Raw genomic sequence first — 10,424 nt, forward strand, 5'->3', positions numbered from 1 at the left:
GTTGGAGAGAGAGAGAGGGAGGGAGAGAGAGAGAGAGGGGGGGGGGGAGAGGGAGAGAGAGGGAGAGAGAGGGGGGGAGAGAGAGAGAGAGAGAGAGAGAGAGAGAGAGAGAGAGAGAGAGAGAGAGAGAGAGAGAGAGAGAGAGAGAGAGAATTATGTGATAAAAATTCTTACGTATTACTGTCAAATAAAAAGATATTTGGATAAAAACAAATTTTAGACAGTTTTAGGCCCCTTATGAAATACATAAAAAATTATCTTTTTTCTTTGATAAGTAACTTATTGTTTATTGACTGTCAAGGAAAAAATATAATTTTTGGCGTATTTTACAAGTGTACTAAAACTACAATGTTTTCATCCAAGTATCTTTTTATTTGACAGTAACACAAATATTTTCATCATATATGAAATCTCGCTTCGTCACAGTTCAACGTCGCAGGAGGGGGAAGTATTAAAAAGCATTTAGAAATCCATTGGATGTCGAGTGGATATTGTTGGGATCGATTTTATTGTATATAATTACGTCTTTAGGATGTCCTTAGGATGTCCGGGTTTGGATCGCGTATAGAGATCTTATAAGCGGACATAGGGACGTCCTCAGTATATCCTTAGTATATTCTACCGATTTTCACGGATATACCCGGGATGTTTGAAAATCCCTTTAGATATATCCGGTAGACATACTTGGGATCAACTTTTGCTGTGTGGGAAGTAGTCTCGAAATTGAACACATGTCGCGGTTTGCAATTGCAGTACGATTTCCCTCCTGGGTTCGACAGACAAAAACTTCTGGAAGTATGAGTGACAACGTGCTCACGGGCGCGTCGTTCTTGAGAAGAAATTGGCACGGTGCTCCTGAACGGATAAAAGATGACGGTCTCTTATCAATACGAGGTCGCCAGTTCCACCAGCGGTGGATTCACCAGGCTCCTGCTTATGTGGCGCGGTTCCCTCTACAAACTCATCTACAGGGAACTGCTCCTCTATCTGCTTCTCTTCGGTGTTCTGTCCGCGCTCTATCGCCATACCTTCACTGCCGCGCAAAAAAGGTGGACATTCCGATGTTTTCAAGCTCTAAATATGTATAAATCTGTAGATACATACGTAATGTAATATAGAGGACAAATCATTTTGATATTATTAATTTTATCTGTTAAAAGTATTAGACACAAAAATGTAACGAGTACATTTCTTCTATCGTTAACTGATTTGCGTATATAGGTATTCCTAGTAGCGCAGTGCATTGGCTAAACATTGGCTGATATTGTCCAACGTAAAGCCAATAGTGGCCATGAAATAAATGTAAATAGCGAACAATAATAATTATATAATATTAGATTTATATTGAAAGTGCATTAGCCAATATTTAACAATGTAGTAAGAATTGGATCAATATTGGCAATACTAGATTTACATTATTTCCCAATATTGCGCCAATATATTGTGCTACTCTAAGGATATATATATATACGTTTGTTCTATTCTCTTTCTTGAGAGAGACGCCTCAGTGTGACCAATTCTCTTTCGTTGGCTGTCGAGGATTACTTGTACAACGTGTTACAGGGAATTCGAGCAAATTGTCGTCTACTGCGACAACTTGATCAAACTGATCCCGCTGAGTTTCGTCCTTGGATTTTATGTATCCTACGTGGCGCAAAGATGGTGGAAGCAATACACAGCGATACCGTGGCCCGACAAGTGAGTTTGGAAGATAATACTTTTTTCTCCGTTCTCCAATGAAACTTGGAAGCTGGAGTTCCAAGAGCTAATTGCTAATTTAAAGATAAAAGTATGATTCTTTTTTCTTTTCAAAAGCTCCTTTGTAAATTCCTCGTTGCTCTTCTTCTTCCGCAGAGTGATGCATCTCGTGGCGCTCTACGTCACCGGAAACGACGACTACAGTCGGATGTTGCGCAGGGCCTTGATGCGCTACTTAAACCTCTCGCTGATACTCGTACTGCGTTCCATAAGCTCGGCGGTGAAGAGACGATTTCCCACTCTCGATCACGTCGTTGATTCCGGTAAATCGCAGTATCGGTACGGTTAACGTCGTCCTGGTGGCAGTTAAAAATTAACGCGCTTGTTGCAGGCTTCATGACCACGCTGGAGCTCCAGTTGTATCAGTCGGTGCCGAGTAGCGAGTTTAACACCTATTGGATACCGTGCACGTGGTTCATTAATCTTCTCAAGGAGGCACGCAAGAACCACCGGATATCCGATGCGCAAGGTTTAAAGCTAATAATGGAGGTGCGAACGAATCCCGTGCTTTCTTCCTTCGCTCGTTGTTTAACACTTGACGGAAATTGTCTTCATTACGAATCAAGAAGAGAAGTTCTTTCTCTAGCTGTGGACATTATTTTATCTAAGCATCGATAAAAATATAACGCTCTATCAATATTGTTAAAACGAGGTTAAAATCACGCTAAATTGCAGCTATTATATATATATCTGACTTTTTCTTAAAATTTACAACGAAAATGAGAAGTAACTATTTAAGTTACTATACCCATTTGGAAGACACGATCGTCCGTATTGCGTATACGATTTTTCATTTTCTGTTCGTTTTTATCATGTTAATGCGAAACGCAAAGAGCACGATATGGTGCGATTGTATACTGGTAACTAGAAAATCAATCGTTCGGTTAGAGAAACGATTAGATTTTATGGGCGGCTAGCGTCGGTATACGGCGATTCGAAATACATCGTAAACCGTGTCGCAGTCTATCAACTGCACTTTTTATTTCCCGCGATTAGGCACGTGTGTCACAAACGCATTATGCGCTCGCACGAATATCTTAATCGGGACCGCTGTAGATAGTGTTGCTTGTCTCCACGCGTTTAAAAATAAAAGCGGCGAGCTGAGGAGCCAATCTTGGTGTCTCAGCATTTTAGTGTGTCAAAATTAAATATACAATAAATTAATCAGCAAATTTGACATATAAGCAGATTCAGAAAAGAAGAAGCGAAATCTGTTTTTTTTTCTTTTCACCTCTCGTTGTATCTCAGCATCGTTTACTTTAACATCGCAGTTAATGACATCTTTTCCGGTAACACGATTGCTAAGTAAAGTTAATGAATCGCACGACCTCTCTCGTGCTCTAAGATCGATCTGTTTCGTAGGAATTCAATGAGTTTCGGACGAAGTGCGGCCTCTTGTGGAGCTACGACTGGGTGTCGATCCCTTTGGTGTACACTCAAGTGGTGACACTCGCCACCTACAGTTTCTTCGCGGTCGCCCTGATCGGCCGACAGTATATCGAGGGCGTCGAGAGGCAGCTCCAATTGAAGATAGACAAATACGTGCCCATTTTCACGATTCTGCAGTTCTTCTTCTTCATGGGGCTGTTGAAGGTAGCCGAACAGCTAATAAATCCTTTCGGCGACGACGACGAGGATTTCGAGCTCAACTGGCTAATCGATCGCCATACCAAGGTAGGGGATTGATCCGCACTTGTCCGAAAAAGGGAAACGTCGTGCGTTCACACTTATGCGCGTGTATTAGGTATCGTACCTAGGAGTGGACACGCTGATGAACCGCTGTCCGCCGCTCGTCAAGGACATCTACTACGATTCTGAAAACGTGAGCCTGCCGTACACGGAAGCGGCCGCGGCGTACAAGAAGAAGACCTATCGCGGCAGCGTGGCGAATATGACGTCAGTATCACATCCCTAGTAGCACAGTGCATTGGCTAAACATTGGCTCAACACCACCAAATATTGGGCCAATGTTTAACCAATGTGTAGTCAATGCACTCTGCTATTACCCTAGTAGCACAGTGCAGTGGCTAAACATTGGCCCAATAAAGCAAACATTGGACCAACGTTTAACCAATGCACTGTGCTACTAGGGATAGCTCATCGCAATGTTCGTTCCCAGGCTACCTGGGTATCGATCTGAGTTTAAACGGATTAAAGTTACTTAATTTTGTACGAATTGACTTTAATTGCCAAGTTGCTTCTAAAGTGCTCGCGTATTCGGACTCTTATGAGATACTATTTCGTGAGATCTGAGATCCGTTTCAAGTATGAGGACTTTGAACGCTGTGTTCTGTAATTAAGAAATTACGCCCTACTGATTTTGCCCTCGGTCTCTTCAGGGTACCCGAGGAGAAACAGATGATGTTCCTGCCCGGAATTCTGGAAGAGGAGGAGGAATGCACGACGATTCTGACACCGCGCACGTCCACCGCCAGTTTAGCGAACCCGAGCGACAGTCCAGATAATAAAAGGCGGTAAGGCTGTAATTGAGATGTACATTGATGTATCATAATTTTTATGAATTTAGACTAGAAATATAATTACAGTTAACACTATACAAATAAAATTAGATAACTAACTGTAGTTACTTCGATGATAGAGAGTTCTCGACCCTTTCAACGTGTTTTGATCTTTTTGTCAAGCTGTAAATAACGTTTAAACTTTTTAAATAAAAAGTTACCTAAAGTTACACAAGTATAAGTTATGTTATAAATTACCTGGGTTTAATGTTTCTTTTCCGTAGAAGGAAGCCAGGTACTTGTAAACGCAAGGCACTCCAGAGTCCCTTTTCTCTCCCATCTTGTTTCACTATCAAGGAGAACAAGCTTTGAGGAACTCTATTAAGTTAGACTCGTTTGTTTCAGCCAGATCAGCGGGTCCCCTTCAACACCTGCGAAGATGGCTCGCAATTGTTCCGAAACGGTTGTGCAGCTGGATGGTCAAGAGCAGCCGCCGGTCGAAACGGAGCAGCGACGGATAATAGTCGATGCCGTCCGGAAGTTCTCCTCCTTGGCGAAGAGTTCGGCGTCTCGAGCCGGAAGGCCCTTTTTCCCGGTTCTAACGAAATCGCCCAAGCAGACGTTGCGTCCCTGGCCAAGCGCAACGAACATCTCGTCCGTTCAGGCACCGTCGTTTTCAACGCCGATTCCCATGTCGGTCATCGTCGAGGCCGAAAATCCTTGGAGAAAAGATAGTTTGCGGAAGAGCCTGCATCGTCGGCCTTCCGCGGAGGATTCCGAGGGACGACCCAGCATCTCGTCGCAGAGCGAGAAGAACCAGGAAGGTATCATGAACTCGGCGTTCGCCGAGGAGAGGGTGGCCGACGTGCCGGACATCTGCGACTGCGACGACATTGAGGAAGATGACGATGGCTCGTGGTCCGGTCCTTCACACCGATCTCGATGCTGGCAGGTGCCCTGTCAGCAATTGTCGACCCCAGAAACGATCGATATGTCCACGATTGGCGGCGAATCGAGGATCAGCAGTTCTCCGAAGTACCTGATGACCAGGAGGGTTCGGTCGACCAGCGATTCCAAGAAGAAGGGATTCCAGTGGCGGTCGAGGCTATCCGGCAGAGCGAAGTCCCGCAGAAGAACCACCGACAGCATACCCACGGTGGGCGAGGTCCTGAGCCAGACCTGGAGCTCGCCGAACCTGAGGAACTTGGAGGAGCAGGCAAAGACCGCGCAAAGTGTCACAGTTAAACAGGAGGAAGATTCTAAGTTATAAATAACGCAATATTTGGACGATATGTTACTTCTGAACAGAGATGTAAACTTGCGACAGTCTTAAATGAATCTTACCAACGAGATTTTCTCGCAGGAAAATGACCTATGTGTCTGCTAAACTGTTTTCGATTATTACCCAAGCAGACAATTTACGTTTAATAAATGTTAAAAAGTGTTTGGCTGATACGTCTTCATGATATAAATTGTGTAAAAGTACGTATTACACTTTTTATCCTGTGAAAACGTATATTAAACCGACCATATTTTCAACTAGTAAAAAGAAACTTTGCAATAGACGTTATAAAAAAGTTTTACAATGTTTATTAAATAGTTTTAAAAAGATGTTGATTTTAAACGTTAATTTTTTCAACTTACTTGATTAGTATAAATTTTTAACATACATGTATTAAACGTATTTTGAAACTGTGCTACTACATTTATTTTAAAATATATCTGAAGAAGTAATAATAAATAGCGATTACTCGTTGGTTTGACCAGCGATATAAAATGTTCTGTCCACATTGAATGAATTTATAATTATAATTGCGAGCAAGCCTCTATACGCGCACTAGTTATGTTTATGTAAATATTGTAAATATGATAATAAATGTAACATATGTAACATTAATAGAAATAAAACAATTAGATAATTTATTGACATAAGTATCGTCGATATTGTCGACACTAGATTCAATTCTTAAAATTTAATTAAAAAAGTTTTCGTTTAATTTTTGAAAGGAAATCAAAATTTTGCAGACGCAAAGTTTAAAATCTTTCTCGATTTTGAAATTAAACAAAAATTAAACTTAAAATGAACAAGATTCCAGATTCAAATTTTAATATTAAGCTCGAGATTCAAAATTGGAAATTTTTAAGTCCTGAAAATTTAAAACACGCAAGAAAATTTTCATCAACAAATAAAATCCTACCTCGACATGTTACCGTCGATATATTACCATACTCTGGTAAGAACTAACTGTAACCAATATGGTTGCGTGCAGCAGTGACAGATGGTGCCACTTCGAACAGCAACAATTTTTGGCGGCCATCCGTCATCCGTCACCTTACTTGTTCGTCTGTCTCTCGGAATAAGATTGATCTAAACGTTTCTTCAATTTGGACTGCTGAACAGTTTAACAATTTTCAGTTTACGGTGGAAAATCACAATAACAACGGCGAAATATCGCGAGCTCTTCATCGTGAAACTCGCAACGGTCGTCCAACCCGAAGCAGTGTCACTTGCAGTCAGGACCGTCCAGGACTGTCATCAATTCTGCGTCGACGAATCTGTGGAAGATGAATATAGAATGTGTGATATGTAGAGAATTGTTGACACCATCCGACGATGTTTTCAACACACCGTGCGGACACATCTTCCATTTTGCGTGCCTGGTACAGTGGCTCGAAAGGTAGGTACTTAAATACTGCATCGAACACATCTCTCGCAGCTCTTGCCTTGCCTGTTATTCAAGGAGGCTTATATCATTCTCGAAAGTTTTTGTATCGCTCGCGAATAAAAATGTTTAGCCTCTGAAATTAAAGACCTAAGGAGAGTCCAACACTCATAATCGGGCATAGTGCGATTGGCTGATCACCTGTTCCCCATAAAAATTCTGATTATTGAAAACATCTACGAGGATCTGTACTTTTCGTAGGAGTCAAAGGACCGCTGTCTTCATATATATTAAATATATTAAATATTTAAATATAAGATAACTTTTTTACACCGCCACTTTTTAACACTGCTACATGTGTTCCAAAATTAGAAGCTTCACTTATCATTACTACATCATCTAATGTGAAATTGTTTCAGATCCAAGACCTGTCCGCAATGTCGGGAGAGAACGACGGAGCAGAAGATACATAGGATATTTTTCAACATTTCAAACAATGACAGTATCGTAGAAGACCCCGCTTCCCTGCAGTGCAAAATTGATAATTTGAATTTTCAAGTGAAGCTAAAAGACAGCCATATCAATAATCTTGCAGAGGATAAGCAAAAGTTGAAGAAGCAGGTGACTGGCTTGAGACATGAAGTTCAGAGGGTTGAAAGTGAATTAAGCGGCAAGAATGGTGCGATTTACGCGCTTCAAGACCAGATTAAGTTTTACAAACAGCAATGTTCTGATGCAAGCAATCTTGCAAAGGAGAATGAACAATTAAAGCAAAAGCTCGAGCATTTAAAGAAGTATGTTTTTTTTCATAGTATTTCGCTGTAAGTTTTAGAGATGTATATGCAGTTTTCAAATTTGTATTTAATCTCGATTGTTGATCTTATAGCATACAGAGTATCGTAGATCAATCTGAAAACGAGGTGGATGTGGATGATGTAATAATGAAAATAAGAGACGTGCCCAAGCTGCAAACATACGTAACAGTGTTAAGGAGGTATTTTATATATTAAATATATTTGATATTATTTGTTGTATATGGAGGTATAGTAAGACAATAATATAGATTAACTTACTGAATTTTTCAGGGAACTGAAGAAAATGTTTGACAAGAGCAGAGAAGTTAGGGAGAAGTATATGAAATTACAAAAAGACTTCTCGCATGTTTCTATGAGAAACAAGACTTTAAGAGAGGAGTGTGCTAAGCGAAAGTATGTATGTTCTTGACACACGAAATCATTGTTTTCTTAGAATCATCCTTCCTAAATTCTATTACTACCACATGTTTTTAGAGACGTGGAAGATCGATTAATGGTCTGTGAGACCGAGAAGATATCTTTGCAATCTCAGCTTCTGGATATGCTAGCAGATTCACGTAAATGTGTCTGTGATAAAGCATCCGTGGTAAAGCAAGCGGACTTAACATCTGATAATGTTGAAAAATGTACTGCAGCGGTGAAAAAGTGTGAGACAAAACTTAAAGACACTTTAACACTCAAAGAGACTGATATTGTCGATTTAGTAAGTAAATTAACTTATTGTTTTATTTCAATTAAACAGTATCTCAATGAGAGGTATTATTTCTTATTGCAGGACAGTACCCAAAATATTCCACAGAATGAAAAATCACAGAGTTTATTTTCGACGAGGGAGCATGCTATAAAGAGACAGAGATCTAGTAACAGTTTTAAAATTCCTTCGAAAGTACCTTCAATACTTGCAAAAAAATCGAGATTTGATCAACTAAGTCAAGTGAGCTGTCTTGCACTTATATTTAATATAGTGTCATTTGTATTTCTCAAAGTTCAATATTTTTTTATACTTATTTTAGGAAACTACCAGTGGCCATGGCATGAGTTTTGATGGCTTTGGAGGTCATGCCAAGTACGACATATTTCCTACTCCTATTCGCAGTTCCCAAATAAACGGCAAGAATAGTGTGAATCGTACTTTTACCAAGCAAAAGGATAATAAATAGTAATGTTTAAATACAGGTTAATTGTAAAAAGAGAATAATTGAAAAAAATGTAACTCAAAATAAAGAGTGCTTCCAATCTGGGGAAATTGGAACTGGAACTGGAATTAAATATTATTTATACATTATTTAGGAAAGACTAGGCATTTATAAATTTTTTACTCTGAAATTTAAACAACCACTGTATTAATTATAATTTTATTACAAATACTTTATATGATTATTAAATAAATAATTTTTATTCATTTACGTGTGTATGTATATCATTTTATAGATATATAAATTTATATAAATTTACACATCGCTTAAATTTACTTAAATTATACCGATGCGCTGTCACGATATCTTTCACGAAATTTCTATCTGTACAATAGCGTTACAGTCCAAGTCAGACTTAGGTCTCCTCTAGTCGACAGTATCGTAGAAGAGCGCACTTCCCTGTAATACAAATTTTATGATTTGGACTTTCAATTGAAGCTGAAAGATGTAATATCAATAATCTTACAAAGGAGAATCAAAAGTTGAAAATGCAGACGACTAGCTTGAGACTTGAAGTTCAAAGGATTGAAAGTGAGTTAAGCAGAAAGAATGGCGCGATTCATGAACTTCAAGACCAGATTAAGTTTTTACAAACAACATTGTTCCGATGTAAATACTTGCAAAGGAGAATAAACAATTAAAGAAAAAGCTGGAGCATTTGAAGAAGTACGCCTTTTTCATAATATTTTGCTATAAGTTTTAGAGATGTTCAGTTTTCAAATTTGCACTTAATCTCGCGATTAAATGGTGATATTATAGCATATACAGAGTATCATAGATCAATCTGAAAACGTAGATGTGGATGATATAATAATGAAAACAAGAGATGTGTCCAAGTATATTCGCTGTATATGGAGGTACACTAATAAAAATTTGAACCTTATTTTACTGTGAAAATTGGTGGTCATTTTTAACCTTCGAATTACGCTGTTAAAATACGAAGTGATTTATAATTTTACTTCAAAACGTTAAAATTACCATTCAAATGAAATTAAGTTTCCGTTAAATATTTTTTCAGTTTACAGTTTGATGTTAAAAATACATGATATATTGTAACATTCCCTTTAAAATAGTAAATTTACGGCGCGCACAGCATACTAGGATCACGAAATTCTCTATTGCGCACACTCCACTTTACTGAAATACTGCGATATTACAAACAAAAGAGTAAAATTCCATGTCGGACTGCAAATTTATTCAGAATTACTCCGTATACAACATGAAGACTTTGAGACAGACTAAAATCGAAATACAACGAGTTTATTCCACAATACCTAAAACAAATGTGATATAACTCGCACGGAACTTAAAGTTCATATACAGGGTGCTACGCAAGACTTTGACGTCCGGTCATGGGAAGGTAGAGGGGACTAAGACAAACAGAAAAGTATTGTACTATTTTGCGCTTGGACGAATAGTTATCGAGATACGAAATTTTAAAAATCGCCGTATTAGCCCAACCTACTGGCGAATGTAAGCGCGCGGTGAGAAGCGTCGGCCTAGCGGCCCCGCTCGAGGCGGTGTTCGGCGAGG

At 39.2% G+C, this 10,424-nt stretch overlaps 3 protein-coding genes across 3 annotated transcripts in view; 2 read left to right on the forward strand and 1 right to left on the reverse strand.

The window, feature by feature from the left end:
* The window catches only part of LOC105560437 (bestrophin-4-like), a 14,324-nt gene extending 8,196 nt beyond the window's left edge, over window positions 1-6,128 (forward strand). Inside the window, exons 2-9 of the mRNA XM_012009563.1 lie at window positions 754-1,049; window positions 1,564-1,698; window positions 1,855-2,021; window positions 2,090-2,247; window positions 3,121-3,432; window positions 3,503-3,654; window positions 4,098-4,232; window positions 4,623-6,128. Of these exons, the coding sequence (XP_011864953.1) occupies window positions 871-1,049; window positions 1,564-1,698; window positions 1,855-2,021; window positions 2,090-2,247; window positions 3,121-3,432; window positions 3,503-3,654; window positions 4,098-4,232; window positions 4,623-5,487 (2,103 nt within the window). The 5' untranslated portion in view covers window positions 754-870 and the 3' untranslated portion in view covers window positions 5,488-6,128. The remainder of the gene's footprint in view (window positions 1-753; window positions 1,050-1,563; window positions 1,699-1,854; window positions 2,022-2,089; window positions 2,248-3,120; window positions 3,433-3,502; window positions 3,655-4,097; window positions 4,233-4,622) is intronic.
* Window positions 6,129-6,552: 424 nt separating this feature from the next.
* LOC105560438 (E3 ubiquitin-protein ligase TRAIP-like) lies at window positions 6,553-8,953 on the forward strand. The gene is made up of 7 exons (XM_012009564.1): window positions 6,553-6,895; window positions 7,300-7,674; window positions 7,767-7,874; window positions 7,966-8,088; window positions 8,170-8,398; window positions 8,471-8,629; window positions 8,709-8,953. Exons 1-7 carry the CDS (start codon window positions 6,783-6,785, stop codon window positions 8,853-8,855), a joined length of 1,254 nt encoding a protein of 417 aa, XP_011864954.1. The 5' UTR covers window positions 6,553-6,782; the 3' UTR covers window positions 8,856-8,953.
* A 1,016-nt stretch (window positions 8,954-9,969) lies between these two features.
* LOC105560458 (jerky protein homolog-like) overlaps window positions 9,970-10,424 on the reverse strand; it is a 4,064-nt gene continuing 3,609 nt past the window's right edge. Inside the window, exon 3 of the mRNA XM_012009599.1 lies at window positions 9,970-10,036. Coding sequence (XP_011864989.1) covers window positions 9,970-10,036 — 67 coding nt within the window. The remainder of the gene's footprint in view (window positions 10,037-10,424) is intronic.

The sequence above is a fragment of the Vollenhovia emeryi genome, unplaced genomic scaffold (assembly GCF_000949405.1).
Source record: "Vollenhovia emeryi isolate VEMERY1.0 unplaced genomic scaffold, V.emery_V1.0 DF939230.1, whole genome shotgun sequence".
NCBI lineage: Eukaryota > Metazoa > Arthropoda > Insecta > Hymenoptera > Formicidae > Vollenhovia > Vollenhovia emeryi.